The sequence below is a fragment of the Acanthaster planci genome, linkage group LG07, assembly GCF_054643075.1.
Source record: "Acanthaster planci isolate LZ-2023a linkage group LG07, COTS_SCS, whole genome shotgun sequence".
NCBI classification, from domain to species: Eukaryota; Metazoa; Echinodermata; class Asteroidea; order Valvatida; family Acanthasteridae; genus Acanthaster; species Acanthaster planci.
In genome coordinates, this window is record NC_141783.1 from 17,409,123 (window position 1) to 17,426,259 (window position 17,137).

At 42.4% G+C, this 17,137-nt stretch overlaps 1 protein-coding gene across 1 annotated transcript in view; it reads right to left on the bottom strand.

Annotated features, from left to right (window-relative positions):
• smg1 (SMG1 nonsense mediated mRNA decay associated PI3K related kinase) overlaps positions 1-16,212 on the bottom strand; it is a 67,833-nt gene extending 51,621 nt beyond the window's left edge. Inside the window, exons 1-21 of the mRNA XM_087138577.1 lie at positions 15,834-16,212; positions 14,496-14,629; positions 14,276-14,334; positions 13,833-13,910; positions 13,643-13,724; positions 12,717-12,813; positions 12,536-12,612; positions 11,910-11,982; positions 10,917-11,014; positions 10,003-10,115; positions 9,458-9,542; positions 8,926-9,171; positions 8,105-8,206; positions 7,369-7,445; positions 6,316-6,508; positions 5,210-5,340; positions 4,442-4,585; positions 3,804-3,919; positions 2,706-2,799; positions 1,237-1,338; positions 295-498 (exon numbers count right to left, since the gene is read on the bottom strand). Of these exons, the coding sequence (XP_086994703.1) occupies positions 295-498; positions 1,237-1,338; positions 2,706-2,799; positions 3,804-3,919; positions 4,442-4,585; positions 5,210-5,340; positions 6,316-6,508; positions 7,369-7,445; positions 8,105-8,206; positions 8,926-9,171; positions 9,458-9,542; positions 10,003-10,115; positions 10,917-11,014; positions 11,910-11,982; positions 12,536-12,612; positions 12,717-12,813; positions 13,643-13,724; positions 13,833-13,910; positions 14,276-14,334; positions 14,496-14,629; positions 15,834-16,068 (2,540 nt within the window). The 5' untranslated portion in view covers positions 16,069-16,212. The remainder of the gene's footprint in view (positions 1-294; positions 499-1,236; positions 1,339-2,705; positions 2,800-3,803; positions 3,920-4,441; positions 4,586-5,209; positions 5,341-6,315; positions 6,509-7,368; positions 7,446-8,104; positions 8,207-8,925; positions 9,172-9,457; positions 9,543-10,002; positions 10,116-10,916; positions 11,015-11,909; positions 11,983-12,535; positions 12,613-12,716; positions 12,814-13,642; positions 13,725-13,832; positions 13,911-14,275; positions 14,335-14,495; positions 14,630-15,833) is intronic.
• Between the last annotated feature and the right edge of the window lie 925 nt (positions 16,213-17,137).

Below are 17,137 nucleotides of genomic sequence, written 5' to 3' on the forward strand. Positions count from 1 at the left end.
ATGGAACAAAAGGTTCAACAAGTTTAAGTTCAGTCTCAAAAATGTAAAATATAGGTAATACGTCGTTGGAATTGGTCAAACCGTCAAATGGGAATTCGATGCCCTGACTCCACTCTTGACTGTAATCCTCCATTAGTGTGGCAGAAAAATTTGCTAATTTACATTTTACAACAAAGTCTCCACCTGTACGCCTAAGAAAGCTCAACATGAGAAAACAAGATCAGTATTTCAAACAGATCCTTCTGGCGACTGGTGAATGGCTGGCATTGGTGCACTCAAGTGGTGGTTAAGTACCTGGGTGCTTCTCCGAGGAGTATGAAGGCCAGGACCGTTCTGAAATCCTGGGAGTGGAATGTGCCCATGGGCGTCCTGTTGATGTGGCTACGCCGGGCCAGACGGAAAGCCTGCAGGCCCTGGGGATCCTCCTCAGAGAAGGTGACTGTTGCCTGTTTGCGTTCACAGAGACGTTTGGCCTGGGTCAGAGGGGTGGTTTCGCTCCTGAAAGGGTGGACATCAAGAATTTATGAACTTTCTTGAAGGCTAATTTTAACGCGAAGCGATTCTGATTTACTCTAGGTGAAGCTCAGGGGTTAGCGATAACGTCACTACAGAACCAAATCAGTCAAGAAATTCCTTGCTGTTAACGAATTAAGGAAGAATATTTGTATTGAACAAAGAAATGAGTAGTCATTATACGTATTAAGACAAATATTAATGCTGAGTTGAAGTGACAGTACTCCCAATGCAAAAGTGCTGGCATTTTACTCTCAATACTGCAGGTCATTTCTACTTATGCCATGTTACATGGAAGAAACTTCACTAGTCACCAAATGCGCAAAAATCAGTGTACGTATCGAAGAAAGGATTAAGTTCCCAGCTGTTGTCAACCTGTACCTCTACCTAATGAAAGCTGTTTGGCTGGTTTAAAAACAAGTGTGGGTTCTTCGCCTGGACTGTAGGTAGTCCAGTTAGCATGATATTAACTGCAGCCTCTTTATCTGCCTTGAGCAGAAGCACCCCCTCATGGGTTGAAAAGAGCCGTGTTGGTCAGGAGTGTTCGTTTTGTTGGTAGCGATGCGACGGTGACGCATGCATTTCCAAGTCATTCATCAACCAGTGAAGTTCAGTTCCGAACAAAAGGAGCGTCCACTGCTTAGGAAATAGCGCCCTCTCTTGGTCCAGCTCGAGGTCCATATTGTGAAGCACTGCTTGACTGATTGTATTTCTTTTACCCACCTGAGGAGGATGTCACTGGGTATCCTGGCTAACAGGGATGTGTAGGCCTTCCTGACAACCTCGTTGGTACTCAGTAACTTCACTTTACACATCTCAAGACACCTGCGGGTAATGAGTTTTCAAGAACAGTTGACTTCAAGGGAGTGCCATGTCAGATCAATCCAGCTTCAGTAAACTTTGCACATTCTACAGAAATGTATCAGGGGAGTCGGGTTGGCATGGTGGTTCTTGCCTCGCCTTCCACCTCTGCGGTCCGGGTTCGATTCCCGGCCTGGTCTACATGTGGATTGCGTTTTATTTCCCTACCTGATTTTGCAGGTTTCACCCAGAATATTCCTCTGGGGTTTTCCTCCCACCTCTAAAACTGTAACTGCTTCTCATTGTCTCCTCTCTACAGAATTCTTCAGGCTAGTGAGCTTTAGCGCCTAGGGCGCTTTCGAGAAATCCTTGGTGTAATTGATTCATGCCTCTGTTACAACAAGACTCGATTATTGCAACAGTTTACTTTTTGGCCTGCCCGAACGTGAACTGAGGAAGTTGTAGGTTATTCAAAACTCAGCTCCGCGCCTTGTCCCAAGGATTAAAAAATCTGACCATATCACCCCAATAATGAAACGTCTGCATTGGCGTCCAGTAAATAAGCAGTTGGAATCTAAAATTGCTTGTCTTGTCTACAAGATTATAAAAGGAATAACTCCAGGCTATCTATGTGACTTACTAGTCGTTCAATGGAGTACACGTACATGCACCCTGAGCTCGACAACTTCTGCAGTAGTTTGCTTACAAAAGCCAATTTGTAAAACTAAATGCTATGGTGATCGTTCTTTCACAATAAACACCCCTCGATTATGGAACAGGTTAGCAATAGCAATTCGATCTGCTGACACTTTGGGAATTTTTAAAATGTACTTGAAAATGCATCGTTTTAAGGATTATTATTTGCCTTGTACTTGTTAGTTTTAATTCTTCTGTCTTGTTCTATAACTGTTCAAATTATTATTTTTTTTATTTTTTTAAGTCAATTTAATTTCTGAATTTTTAATGTACAGCACTTTGTGATGTCATTGACATGGAAAGGTTTTTGAAAATAATTCATTATTATTATTATTAAGAAAATATCTAATAATATTTCCAAATAGGTCACTTGGGAGACATTTTGTGGTAAATTTTTCAACATTAGAGAGACATTGGTCATAAGGGAGACATTTCCATGCTCCAACTACCAAAAGGAGGAAAATTTTTAGTGTTCACATTTTGAGAGATGATAGATTAGGGTCTGAAAGGAAAACATGTAAAGTTTGGTTAAGATCGGATTAGGGAATAGTGAATTATGGGACGGTAAAGTTTGAAAAATTTTGTGCACGTTCCTGTGGGAATGTCTCCCAAGTGATCAATTTTCGGTAATTGAAATAATAGTAATAATAACATCTTATTTTTAGCTTCAGGGGTTTTAAAGGCATCTTTCTTACCCCAAGAGGAAGTCCGTGCATGGTTCCCCGCAACTGAGCACTAGCTGGAGACACTGGCAGGCTCCCAAGCAGATGTTGAGCTCCTTGCTGTGGGCTACGCAGAGTCCAACAGAAACAAAATTTAACCTTCTGAATATCTTTCACTTCATTTTTTGAGTCACAGTTTTGGACATTCACCGTGGACAAAAGCTGATGACATCATCTAGACCTGCTTGATGTTCAATACACTTTGTGTCTCAAGCACAAACATTTATTATTGCATGTCTATCTTGATGCGCACTATCAATGCCTATTTCACTGTACTATATTTCACTATTTCACAATCATGTGATTGTGGGATCTTACATGCATTTATATGTGCCCCCATTTATATGTGCCCCATTTATATGTGCCCCGTTTATATGTACCCCATTTATATGTGCCCCGTTTATATGTGCCCCATTTATATGTGCCCCCATTTATATGTGCCCCATTTATATGTGCCCCATTTATATGTGCCCCCAAACAACGAATTCTGCTCCCCCTTATTATTCACATTCATGGAAGATATTCCCCTGAGATTTGAAGCTTTTCAAGGTGGAGGTAGCAAGTAAACTAGGTAGGTTTGCAGTATCACCATGGATATATCTCTTTTTTTTTTAGTATGTGGGGTTCTGATAAGAACCGGGGGTACTCAACGTTTCAGACAGTGCTCTGTCTCCTGGAGACGGACACGGCATATTGTCCGAAACATTGAGTATCACCGGTTCTTTTCAGAACCCCAAATACTCAAAAAGAGATATATCCATGGTGCTACCACAAACCTATCGAGTTTACTTGCTACCTCCACCTTGAAAAGCTTCAAATCTCAGGGGAATATCACACTAGTGTGCACATAATACTGGTAGAATTGTTTTTGGCTTTGACGTCAATATCTCATTTTGATGCCAATCATCTTTTACGGTACTGTCGGAATTTTCAATCTGACAACCTGTGATAAATTGTTCAGTGCATCAAACTTCAAATGAATTCTACCAATCTATGCATGGTACTGGTACAGGCGGGGTCGTGTATTGACAATTTTTGTGGGGGGGGGGCATATTTAGAAACAGTGTTTACCCAATGGGAGGAGGGCTTGTATAGCCAGGTTGAAAGGGGCTGTGACATAGAGGATCTTGTAGTCTCCTTGCTGTAGATGCTGCAGAATGCTGTAGAACCATTGTAGACAGAGGCGCCTGGTGGTTACAGGAAACAAAGCAAGTGAATTTATCTTTGTCATCAATGTTGGGCTGTTAAAAAATTATTTGTGTTTTTAAATGTTTTGAAAGTTACAAAAGGTTCACCACGGTCTCAAAGCGCTGCCTGTAATGATTGCCCTTAAGACACCTGCCAATTCAAAGACACTTTTTAGTACTTAATGGTGCCATTTCATGGTATATGTACAGCACTGTCTTTTCTCAAAGCTCTCAAAATGTTCCTATGGGCTTACAAGCTACAGAGTCACAGGCACTGGAAAGGAATCCGTGGTTTTCTAAAAAAGCAAATCTCTTGAAACAAATACCAACTTGTTTGGCCTTTATAGAAACCAATCAATTAAATTTCACGCAAAAAAAGGTCACTTGAATAGCCACTGATCATTTCATAACAACTCTGTCCTCTGCAGTGACTTCAACCCTTGACATGTGACCTCCACATGCCCAGCAGTGTGGCCTTGGAATATTTCTGGTTTGGTTTTTCTCGACTGCTTGCTGATCTACCTGCTGTCGTTGGCCACGGCGGGGTGGGGCAGCACGGTGCCCAGCAGGTTGAGGATGGTGCGGAAGTAGCTGCTGGTCTTGGAGGAGCCTGAGCCCAGGTTGGTGGAGGATAGGCCGAAGCTGCTGGAGATGAAGTGGGCGTTGCTGAGGGAAGAAAAGAGAAAAGGGCTTCAGTGAAATACCATCTTTGGCCTGTGCTTCCTCAAGTTCAGCAATTTCTAGAAGCAGCATTGTACTCAACTAGACCTAAGTGTACATGCGAAGGAAATAGCCCTCATTGAATACGCTTGCAGACAAGCACATGGAAAACTCTTCCTGAAGTTTTCCTTTTTTAGATAGTGATTGTATGGAAACCAATTAGCTAGATAGATATTTCACTGGTATGAGTGCAGGTGAGTGTGAACAATTCACACATTTTATGTACATTTCTTTGGGCTTGACTGATGACATCAGCACTAGAAATAGTCTTTCTTATGATGGGCCCATGGATTATTTCAAAAACTTTCAGGCTTTATAAGAGTCAGTCGTCTGTTGTGTGAGTCAAATCCACATAAAATATAAATTGAGTGATTTTGTTTAGGAAACTTGATCAACAGTTTTTCCGTGCTAAGTAGCATATTTCTTTTCACACATAGCGGGTATGCAACAAGACTTTTGTACAGACTTTGGATAGTGCTTTCCTTTTTGAAATGGCGAGCATGAGAAGTGAAGCATGAGAATATCAGCTGTTCTGAGGACAAGTGGCGTGGCTGGCATGCTGACACTGACCTCTCGCTGTGAGCGCACAGCGTGTTGAGTAATGAGTAGTGAGTAGCTGGGAAGCACTCGGCAATGGGCCAGTGAGCGGTACTCAGGTGCTTGGTGAGGAGCTCAAACAGGCTGGGGGACAGGGCCCACATCTGGAAACAATGCCAGGGGAAAATTGTGAACTAAACGGCACACACGGCGCAAACCACACTTAACCACTTGCCGCCGGGTGGTTTGAAAAATGCAGAGCACATAATTGGGACTTTTCCAAAATTTTCAGTTTTCAACATTCTTCAAAAATTCTGCATTTCAACTAGTGGACGTTTACACCGACACGAATTATTGTCTGGTTGCCACTCTAGTCTGACAGACAAAATCTATTGACGCCCGAGTACTTCAGCCAGGCCTGCAGTCTTGTAAAAAGAGCCCAGATTGTGCGGTGTTATGTAACTTTCTTTTGTTCACGAACCTGGCACAGTGCGCTGCTGACCTCTTTTCAATAGGGGCCAGATTAGCATGAAGCAGTGCTGTGTGGCTCATCGCTGCAGAGGTGGAGCGCTTTTGTCCCCGGTGGTAATCCGCTTGCTCTAAATGCCCCAAACCATGGTGAAAAATGTTGGTAATGCCCAGCAGCCTGGTCTTTTGTTCCGAGTACGGTCTTTTGTTACAAGGCCCAGTTCCCTTTATCCCATTTCGGGTTCCCCTGCTCCGTGTATAAAGCCTACGAGCTGGGTCCCCGGGTCCTCGGCAGCAAGTGGTTAAACGTACTTTTCAGGCTGTACCAGTGGGACAGACGACACAAAGGCAACGAAAGCTTTTCCTGTCCTTGGTAGTGAGTTTTGTTCAGTTCTGTTCTCTGAGCTAGGTGCCAATATTTAGTCTAGGGGAGAGCATTATAATCTAGGAACAATAGGAAACACAGTGTCTAACCTCTATGATGATGTAGATAAACACACCTGTGTGCATCTGAGAGTTAGCCATTTATAGTAGCCATTTTTCCCAATGTTGGTAAGTTTTTTGTGTGTTTCTGCCACTTGGGATGATTTGACACCTACTAAAGTGTACTTTTTTGAGGACCCCCATGAGACTCCCTGTTTCTTGCTGTGGGTGCAACGCAAGAAACTTACGACAATGATAGAGCTCTTGGTGCTTCCGATCTCCGACAGAGTGCTCAGGTCAAACACCACCATGACCTCGGCCTCCTGCACCGTGGGCTGGATGTCCTTGATGGGGTTGTCTGAGACCAGCTGGCACCGTGCCTCTGAGCCAGTGAAGGCCAGGAGGGTTTGGTAGGCGATCTCCAGGTCAGCCAGGAGGAAGCTGCCGGCAAAATGTACACACACACACATACAAATTCACCAAGCAAGCCTGAAGTTTTAAAGATTACCATGATGTATTTAAGCATGATAAATTGTATTTTGCTTGCTGAAGACAAAAAGATTGTCGGATTTTGTTCAAGAAGTATCAGAACGGTTTTGAGAGGTCATGTGTGATGATAATCTCATGTAGTCAGCCAGATGCCCTCAAGGTTCCCCAATGAACAATCTCAGAAAGCATCCAAGTTTCAATCATGGAGTAGTTCTCTTTGAGCAAACCACTCTCAAGGCTGAAGCCTCTCAATTCGTGAGAACTACAGAAGGGGAAAGATGTCCAATATGATTTGGGTGTTAAGAAGGTGCCATACTCTTTTTCAAGGATGCTGAATTTTGGTGCGTTCGGAAAGGTTTCTAACAATCCAGTCAAAAAATAAGGGTCAATGTCTCCATCATTCTATCTCTGTATGGTTCCCCACCCTTATTCATGTTGAAGGAACACTAATAGGATTTGCCACTGTGGACCTGGCTTTCACCAACTCCTTAAGCTAAGGCTGCATCCAAATCTGTTGTCTAGAGCTAGGTCTAGGTCTTCACACCATTAGAAATGTGTGGAGACGCGTAGACAATACACCTAGCCTTAGCTCCGGAAGCCTGTTTTGGACACAGCCTAAGGCTGCATCCAAATCTGTTGTCTAGAGCTAGGTCTAGGTCTTCACACCATTGGAAATAAGTGGAGATGTGCAGACAATAGACCTAGCCGTGGCTCTAGAAGCCCGTTTCAGACATGGCCTATGACACCTGCTATGTCCAGCCAGAAAGTGTCAGCAAGGGATAAATTAACATCATGGAGTCAGGAACCCATACCTGTATATGGCCTCCAGCATGGGAACGTCTTTGATGCAGAGCAGTTTCTGGTAGACTTTTAGAAGCATAGCCAGCACCTGACAGAACAGAGAAGGAAAGTCTAGCACAAATACCCTCTCGTTAACCCATACAAAGGTAAACTCGCTTCCAAATTCTGAGAAGAATCCCTTGACCCCCTGGACCAGTTTCACAAAGCTAAGAACAGAAATCTGCTGAGCAAAGAAAATTTCTGCTGAGTAAAAGCAGATTTACCGACCAAAATGGCATGCTTTCTATGCATCTCTGACCGGTTCCCAGCAGAATTTTGCTTAGCGCATAAATTTCCTCAGAAATAATTTCTGTTTTGCAGCTCTATGAAATTGGGTGTCAAGTCTTCCTGTTTAATATTTAATTCACCACATACAATCTAAGCCCAGCACATGTGGCACATAGTTCTACCACAGCACCACACATGTCACAAGACCTATGTTTATTCCTGATTTCCTCCCTCAGCATGAAAAACCTCAAATTATTTCCATACCACCCACCATCCATCACAAGCTCACTTTCTTACTGATGCCAACAAACTCCAGGCTCAGAGACCCACTACCTGCAAAGGGATTCAAATCCCATCTTGACAGTCACAATACTAACCACTGAGCTGCATGATCCTCCATCACTTACAAAAAGTCAGTTCGCATTTATCAAATAAATTTTGACATACAATGACAGTCAAAGATGAAGTGCTGCATTATACCTCTTGGTTGTTGTGGAACCGTAGCTTCTTGAACTTTGACCCTGGTCCAAACAGCTTCTCTGCCATGTCAGAAGGCAGGCCAGTGCTCTGGTATTTCAAGACCTGCAAGACAGGTTAGACCTTACCCTGTTACATTGACTGCACTGAGCCGCTGTCGGAGCAAACAAGTGTGACCATTCGCTGAATGTTAACATCATAAACACAAACAAACTAGAGGCTGTCGGTCAAACTGGATTGTAGAGGGCAAGTCAATCATACACGTTATACTTTCTCAGCAACAAAAGGCAATGGTAACTTTTTAAAAATTGGGGTTAAAAACTGTACGAATTATTATAACATGTTCAAAATAGTACTTAGCAATTCCATTTCAACAGTCTGGCTAACTTGGCAGCGTACGAGTTACATACGTATAAGTCAGGCCCACAGAAGACACAACAATCAACGTGAATCACACATAACATTCTCTTAACTCAAGCTGCAAGCTGTTCAAATGAACACCGTCTACTGCATTCCTTTCAGCCCTGTGGCATTTTTATCTAATTTCTTGTTACACGTAATCTGACTTGTGACCCGACTTCCGTTTGACTGGCAAATGACTGGGTTGTAACTCTGCAAAATATCAACTACTAATGCAACATACGGACCAATCATTCTTGATTCGACTTTCTTTGTTCCTCTTCCCTCATGAAAAATACAATGCCTCCTGCCCTATTATTTCAAAAAATATTTCCATGATACAATTACTACAGTCATGCGCTAGGGCTCCGGGACGAGCGTTATATTTAAAAAAAAAAACCAAAAATATCTGAATTCAGCCTCACCCTGTAAAGTAAGGACAGGGCTGGGAGGAGGACCACATTTCGGGGGAAGTCCACCTGCAGGGCCCTGTCCAGCTGCCCCAGGGCAAAGCTGACCATGTCGTGCCGACACTGGGCCAGGGAGGATCGGACGCTGTCGCACAGCACGGACAGGCACTCGTTGGCTGCTAGCACGATGGGTTCATCCGTGCCGTCGGCTTGGCTCTCTTTCTGAACAGTTTGGACGCACCGAAGGATGCCACTGAACACCTGCAATGTCACGTTTTGTGGAGAAAATCACAAAAAGGGAATTGGTACGCCAATTCCTCTGGTAAGAAAAAAATGTGACCTTTATTATTAGCCGCTTGTGAATGAGAATATGTCACAATGAACCAGTCCTGGGTGCTGCTTATTTTTCTCCAGCCAAATATTTTACATTTTTCACGACAAGACACCATGAACACTCTTCAAAACTAAGTGGAACACAATACCTACAGACTCTGCAGAGTAACTTCAAGGCTATACTTCCCGTATCAGGAAAGGCCAAGTGTCTTACCTCAGTCAGATAATCGGAAGTGATAGGCGAGCCAGGCCTAGGGCTGAAGCCATCTCCCAGACACTTGACGACAGTGGCAAAGACACTGGTAACAAATGAGAAAATGCTACCCTGAGAGAATTTGGTAATTTAAAAAGGGATCAAGAAAGTATGGATGTTACTTCCCTTTTTAAACGTCTTGCTTCCTCATAGTTAAGCCCATTGTATTTTTCCATGCTGGACTTTGTCATATTTTCAACATGGCGACTAGACTTGTACTAAAAAGACAGGAAATCTCAGTTTACGAAGAGTGTACCCTCCGACATTGAAAGTAAATTGTAAATCCATTTTGATAAGACTTGAACACAGTCTGTCTTGTGAAAAGCTCCACTTTGGGGAAACTTCATATGCAAAGGCTGCACGTAGGCATAGCACTGAGTAATAATGACATGAAAAAATTTTCACACAGCACCGGTGCGACAAAAGCACTGTCACTTGGCAGCACTCTGGTTGCAAAGAGTGCCCTCTTTAGCTCACGCACACGGCCCAGACACCCAATGACTTACTTGATGAGTGCCAGGATCTTACTCCTACAGATCTCAGGCGTCTGCGGCTCTTCATCATCTGCTTTGCTACCATCGCCAGCTCCAGACGTTCCACTGCAGCAGTGGGTCAGGTCCTAGTCAAACCAAGGAGGGACAGCTATTATACCGGGGTGAAATTTCTGGAAGTGGTGCAGATTCCAGTATGAATTTTTGGCACTGGCAAGAAGGGAGCCTAAGACAGGCTTGGGGGCCTTCCAGGGATATACTCCAGTCTATCACAAGACCAGTTACAAATCCTTTCGTAAGCCCAGTCACAAGACAAGTCACAAGAAGCAGGATGACCAATGACAATGGAATGCTTTTGTCACAGTTCACACAAATCGTTTTTGACTTGACTTCAGAAAAGATGACCTGCAGGGACTTGTGAAGGACTCCACCACAGCCCTGGTGCCATGACACACCTCACCAGTGTGTGAGAGCTACAAACCCTCAAATGGAAGTGCTATACAACAGTAATACTCTGAGGAAGAGATTGAACCATAGTGCTCACAGCACATCAAGCCCACTTCGGAAGTCTCACTTCAAGCCTAAGCTCGTGAGCTATCATATCTGCTTGTGAACTTCAAGTGGCAGACATTGCATTACTGACAAAAGCATAATTAGAGTACAATGGAAACACAATTACAAAAGTCTTTGGAAATGGGAAAATTTATTATTATTGATTACTGTGTGATTGTAGATTATGACTTCTTTAAAGATATATGCATATCACTATGTATGACAAGTTAACCAGTTTCATAACAATCTGCAATCAGCATAAAGATTACAATTAAAATAAAGTTTCTTTATTTAAATCAAGTTTTAATGTTTACTTTTAAATTACATTTCAATAAACATTTACTGCTAACAAATTTGGTCATGGTGTTAATTCTCACCTCTGAGTAGGCCTCCATGTCTTCAAGAAACTGTCCAAGAAGGGTAACAGAGAAGTTAATGTCAGCTAGCCAGTACCTGTGGAAACTGATGAGGGTATCTGTAAGCAGACAAAAACACCATGGAACAGAACATGCAGGTATTTGATTGCAATAAAGTAAAGTTAAGTTGACTACAAGCCGGGCTGCAGGTCCAATGTCGTGTCAGTTAGGTGGATCCAATCAAAGCACGTCCTCAATTAACCAAAAATCAATTTCGTTCAATAAAAGATAATTTTCTTTGCATTTGTCAAGAAGACAGCAAGAGGAACAAGAGAGGGCCTGTTTTCTACATGGAAACGGCTGTTCTTTGATAGGAACTTGCTGTGCAGTGCTCAGGTTTATGCCTGATTTTTGCAAAGCAGGCTAAGTCTGTACAACCAATTTGTATTGGAATGTATGGTCATCATGTGTACGCCGGGCACTTGCATAAGCTCCGTTGGAAGACTCCCCACCAGCCTTTATATGGACCAGCTTCTCCAATAAGCCATTTGTGAGTTAAATTTGAATAAAATCTGGTACCCTGAGATTTCTAATTGCACATAAACATAGCAATTGGAATTCCCCAGACTACAGACACTGTTGCCATACCACATGATTCAGGGCAAGCTTTTGCATAGCAACCACCATCTCTGAAATGGACTGGTTCCTTTGTGCCCTTCTTATCCAACGAAAACAGCATATTAATGCAAGGCGTCTCTTATGAAACTAAGCAAAAGCTTGCCCCGAATCACAAGGTATAGTAACAGTGCCTTTAGTATGGAGAATTCAAATTGCTATGCTCACATGAATTTAAAGAACTCAGTACACCAGATTTTAATATTCAAATTTAACTCGCAAAAGGCACATGAAACATTAAAGATACTAATGGCACATAAGCCAGCTACATTAAACAGTTTTAAGAAGTAAACTTGAAGATTCATATACATCCCCCCCCGCCACCCACAACTGGCTTACCAGAGCAGTATTTGATCAATGCAGGCTTCTGGGACGTGTCAATGTGCCAGCCAACCAGAATATCCACAGTGTCCTGTAAGAGCAAAGGGCAAAGTGGAAGACAATTTGAAAATGTTTCTTAATTCTTCTCAGCTGTGGGGCTCTGTCTGTAAATTACTGCCGGTTCCAGCTTAGCCCCAGGACCAGCCAGCTAATCTGTCACACTCTGTGAAAATGAGTCTGAAGTCGCCACGGACACTTGGCAAATGTTTTGCTTGTTTAAGGTCTGCTCTATTGGCACCACACTCTTGTTTTTTTCTGCAAGTGGCTGCTGAATCTATGGATGGCCATTGGTACAAAAAAGGAAAAAGAATAGTTTGTTAAGTGTTCAAAATCCCAGGCAGCTATCCTAACACCATACAATAATACACATTCTACTATATACTAAATGAATACACGACCCTATTTAAAATAAATGGAACCAATGTCCATTTTGAACGAACTGGAGGTAAAATCCAAACCTGACTAACGGGTGATATTTCTGGCCATCCATACTACACAAGATGCACTACACTGTCAGTGGAAGGGGGCGCAACTACAGACAGTAAAGTGATTGCCTTGGACTGTGTTGAAAAGTTTCTTCTTACCTTGAAGTGATCATTGAACGTGCTTGGATAACGCTGGCAAATGTAATGAATGGCGTTCACTGAAGAAACCAGCAGTTCTGTGTACAAAACAACACAGGTTGTAACACAAATTAAGCCTGGGCTACGTGAACGATGGACTTTAATGCAAGAGAGTGAACACGTTTGAATGAATTGCTTTTACCTGGTGTGTCTGCGTTCTCCAGTGTGGTTTGTATGTTGCTCATGATGAATGCGATCAGGTTCTTGCATTGCTGCTTTTCGTTATCATTTTTCAAGACCTGTAACAAAAATATTCAAAAAGGAAGTGTTTTGAATCAAAAATAGAATTTGCCGTTTTTTATGCGAGATACATTTCCCTGATTCGGTTGTATCCAATGAGCGCATCAATGTCAATTTTAACTCTTCTGGTCATGCTCAAACACTGAAAGAGTTGTACAACATACAGAATCAGTTGGTAAAGGAGCTGCATATTCCCAAACTTCATTGACTAGAGTCTGTCCCATGGACACAAGTACAACACGAGTAATTTTCTGGGGATTTGTTTTTAACCCCTTCGCAAAGGATAACGGTAAAAGCCGCTGTAAAAATTGAGATCCTCAGCACGCTTTTCATCTATTATTGTCGACCCACGCTCGAGCGAACACGGTGAAAGAAGGCAGACCCTGACTCTTGCATATATGGTGATTGGCCTTTGTGTGCAGCCCAAGAATGAAAAGACCAAATTTGCATCATAATCACCAGCTTCACAATAGTCTCCACTTTGAAAAGAGGCAACGGCAATGTGGAAGCATGAGTAGAGCCGCATGCCACTGAACAATCAGCCTTTTCACCATGTAATTCAAAGCATGCAGAGCAGGCTGGGCCACAAACTGAGAATTTGCAGTTTGGCAGGTGACCTTCGTGGCCAAGCGAGGCTGAAATTCTCGGAGTCGGCTTTCAGAAAAAAGTTCCCGTTGTCAAGGGGTTAACTTGCATCAGACTCTGAGAAAAAGGATTCTTTTTCATCAGGTCATGATGAAAAATCCTGAACTTCAATAAAGCAAACAATTCCTGCACAGGCCCAATCAGTTAGAATTATTCTTGTTACAGGGTTACATGCGAATTTACCTGCACTATAACCAGTAAGAAAAGACATTTGATCTCATCTGAAGAGGTGCCTTGGATCTTGTTGAAGAGCCCCTGGAGAAACCTGATTATGAGAATCAAAATACTCTTCGTTATCTGATTTTCAATTCATGGGAGTAAAAAAAGCATGCAATTAAGAAAGAAAAAATAGAAGTGAAAGTGAGTGTCTGACCGTCTGAGGTCATGGCCGATTTGACAGCCCACTGAAGCTATGCAGAATACAACCTCCAAGCGGATGTCATGGCTGGTCCTAAGGAAACAGAACAGAAAGTTGGTCAGAACAGTTTCATTTTGCCCAATCTGGAACTGAAGGAACTAAGATATGTGGGGCAAATATATGATTTATATGACAATTTGTAAGAGCTACATCAAATCTAGACACTAAAATTAAGTCATAGGTGCATCCATGAAACTTGACTGCTCAAGTTCATGTGCAAATAACTGCTATTGAGTTTAATCATTCCCACTATTGGAAAAGTTTCCATCTTTCCATTACGATGAAAAATGAACACCACTGAATGCTGAAGATATTTGACAGGAGATTTCAAGATGTCACAAATAATTGCAGTGAAACTCCCACAAGTATATTTAAAAAGTCTTCTAGACTTATCAAACCTGTCATTGATGGCATCATAAAGGACCAGTAAAAGGTTGTCTGCTTGTCTTTGTACCTCCTGTATGTGAGAGAAGAATACAAAGCTCATTGTAAGAGTTGTGGCTAACATCTGCTTAGAATGTACATTAAGGGGTGCTCGAGTGTATGTTGGGGAATATTTGTGCGTGCACACAGCAGCGAAGGTTTGTGTTTACCCATTCCTTGAGGTTGATGACTGACCTTAGCATGATCGTTTCTCAGTATATAGTCCTTGAGGTTCCTCATGGCCGTGATCCGTCTGTCTTTGTCGTCATCGTGAAGAGCCTTGCTGACCAATGACGACAGCTGTGAGTTGTCCGAAAACAGCCTCCGGCCTACAGAAGCAGACAAACAAGATCTCTCAGAAAACACAAACCTACTCATATTGGCACAGCAATTTGGCTATGTTTAGACTGAGTATTACTATAGACCCGTATTTGTTCGATTGTAAATTGTGAGAATTTTTACCTAATTTTGGTAAAGCCACAAAGAAAATTGTAATTGACTGCACCAATTTTAAAATCACACATTCAAAATAACAGTAAGCCTTAGATTTTTGACCTTCAACCATTATAAACACATCTGTTTTGCCTAGCTTTCCATACAACCGTTTTCCCTTGGTGAAATCCCCTTATATTTAAATAGTGCCCTTTTTAAACATGTTGGTGTTCATATCATTAAAGAACTGAGCTGATCTATTAAGGAGTTCTTCCAACACAATAATCAAACAGGTAGTGACTACCACTCCTCAAGTTTTGTTTTGGACAGTGAATCAGTGTCTATCCTGATCATCATGATCATGAGAAGTCCAAGCGCGGGGCGGACATCAGACCCCATAGTTCTGGGGGTAGGTCTGAATAAGTGTTTTCTAAGTGAAGCCGTTAATGTTTTCACTGCTTAAAACCCTAACCCTCTAGGCGTTCTTAATAGGAACCATCCACAATCCTCCAAAATCCTCTGATTTTTTACAACAAAGAATTGCGTGCAGCCTAAATCCTCCAAAATCCTCAAAATTTTCTTGAAAATGTTTTTTGGAGGTGTGCCTTCTGCCTCAATCCTTCAAAATCCTCCAGCAATTCCTGTCATTATGTTGAGGCAGTGCGAAGGGCATTCTTGAGCTGTGCAGTTGATTCAAAAGAAACATCGGGCTGAATGTGTGCTTGACTAAGTGAAAACAACACAAGGTCTAATCCACGACCTTCATGCATGATATCCTTCGCAATCAGCCATTCAAATTCCTCCAAAACCAACTAAAGGACATGAAGGATTTTGGAGGATGGTTAGGGTTAATGTTACGTTTTAGGACATCTTATTGCTTTCAGACAGTTCATACTAATAGTGGCCTCTGTGTATGAAAGTCTTTCCTCCTAATCTTCACCTCCCCCCCAGCAGCATGTCCACACCTCAATCAAGACATAGTCAATCTGCTCCAGTCCTGGCATGTCTGGCAAACCTAGACACTGTCAGACAACTGGAAACATCACAGTGGATAAACACCTTTAACATGAAAACTTATTTCAGAAACGCATAGATAGTTACCAGTGCTTGTCTTTGAGTTGGTTTGTTTACTATCAGATTTTTGTGAGTGCTTCCCCGGTCGTCCGTCCTCGTAATCCCGCCTGCGATTGCGAGCAGGCGGACGGCCATTTTGGGAGCCGTCAACCGCAGCGGAACCACGGTCGGACCTTCCCGCTATTTTGCTGTCAGAGCCGCTGGAACCTTGACCTCTTTTGTCCAGACGTCCTGGGTTACGGCTGGACGACCGTTGGCTCATTTACAGAAATTCTTGCATCGGACAGCAATGCAAAAACTTCACAGGAAACATGATATTTCTGTTTGAATGAAACTCCACTCGCGGAGGGGATTTCTCGATTTCTCACTGTAGTGTTGCAGACGTGTAGTTTATCAACGTGTAGATCAACGGAATAGAATGCAAGTTATACAATGGAGACTATCCTACACGTTCGGAGATAAATAAGTCGCATCAGTATATCAACAGAGGGCGCAAAATGTGCTGGAAAATTCGGAAACAGTAATACGAGAAGAGGTTGCATATTGGTTATTTCGCTGAGTTGTGGCCGGCTGCTTTCAGCTTCTTTTCAAGTTAATTTTCAAATCTTAAAAGAAGCCAATTCACATCATTATATAAATCATTTTCTCACCCCCTCCAATTGTGCAGCATTGAATTCTATCATAATACCTCACTGTAGTGCAGGAACAATTAAATATAGGTCACCGTGAAGCAAAAAGTAAAGCTTTGATTTGAATTTGATCAACGTGTTAGGCAATCCGAAAGCAACGACGTCGACCTAAGGTAGGGTCTTGTAACACTCAAGCGTAAACTGTTTATTTTAAATTACTTCGTCTCCGTTACTTTGTGTACAAGTGGGCCTGAGGTGTGGTTTCTGCCGAGTCAGCTGCTATTATGTATCCTAGAAAATGATTGCACCACTAAGTTGTAATAAAAAGGCAGAAGATTGCGAAACCTTAAGTGTATATAATAAAACACATTGGGGAGTTTTTCTATAGAAGGGTGGGGTTGTATGAATTCTAGGTTTTGGAATCAAGTTTGAAGCCGCAGTCACCACCTGTGCCATTATAGTGTTAGAACGCCGCAAATGAAGTCTTGAGGTTCACCGCCACCGAGAACGGTTTGCTCTGGCGTATTGACCCTTAACAAGAGCCTGGTTATTTTGGCCAATCTCACAGCTGGGAAGGGGTGGATATTGACCCCTAAGAGCTTTGCCTCAGTCTGTCCAATTTTTAAACTCGACATGCATGTAAAAACACTCTATCATAACATAATAATGTTAAGTTTGAACTCAATCAGACGTATGGTATTA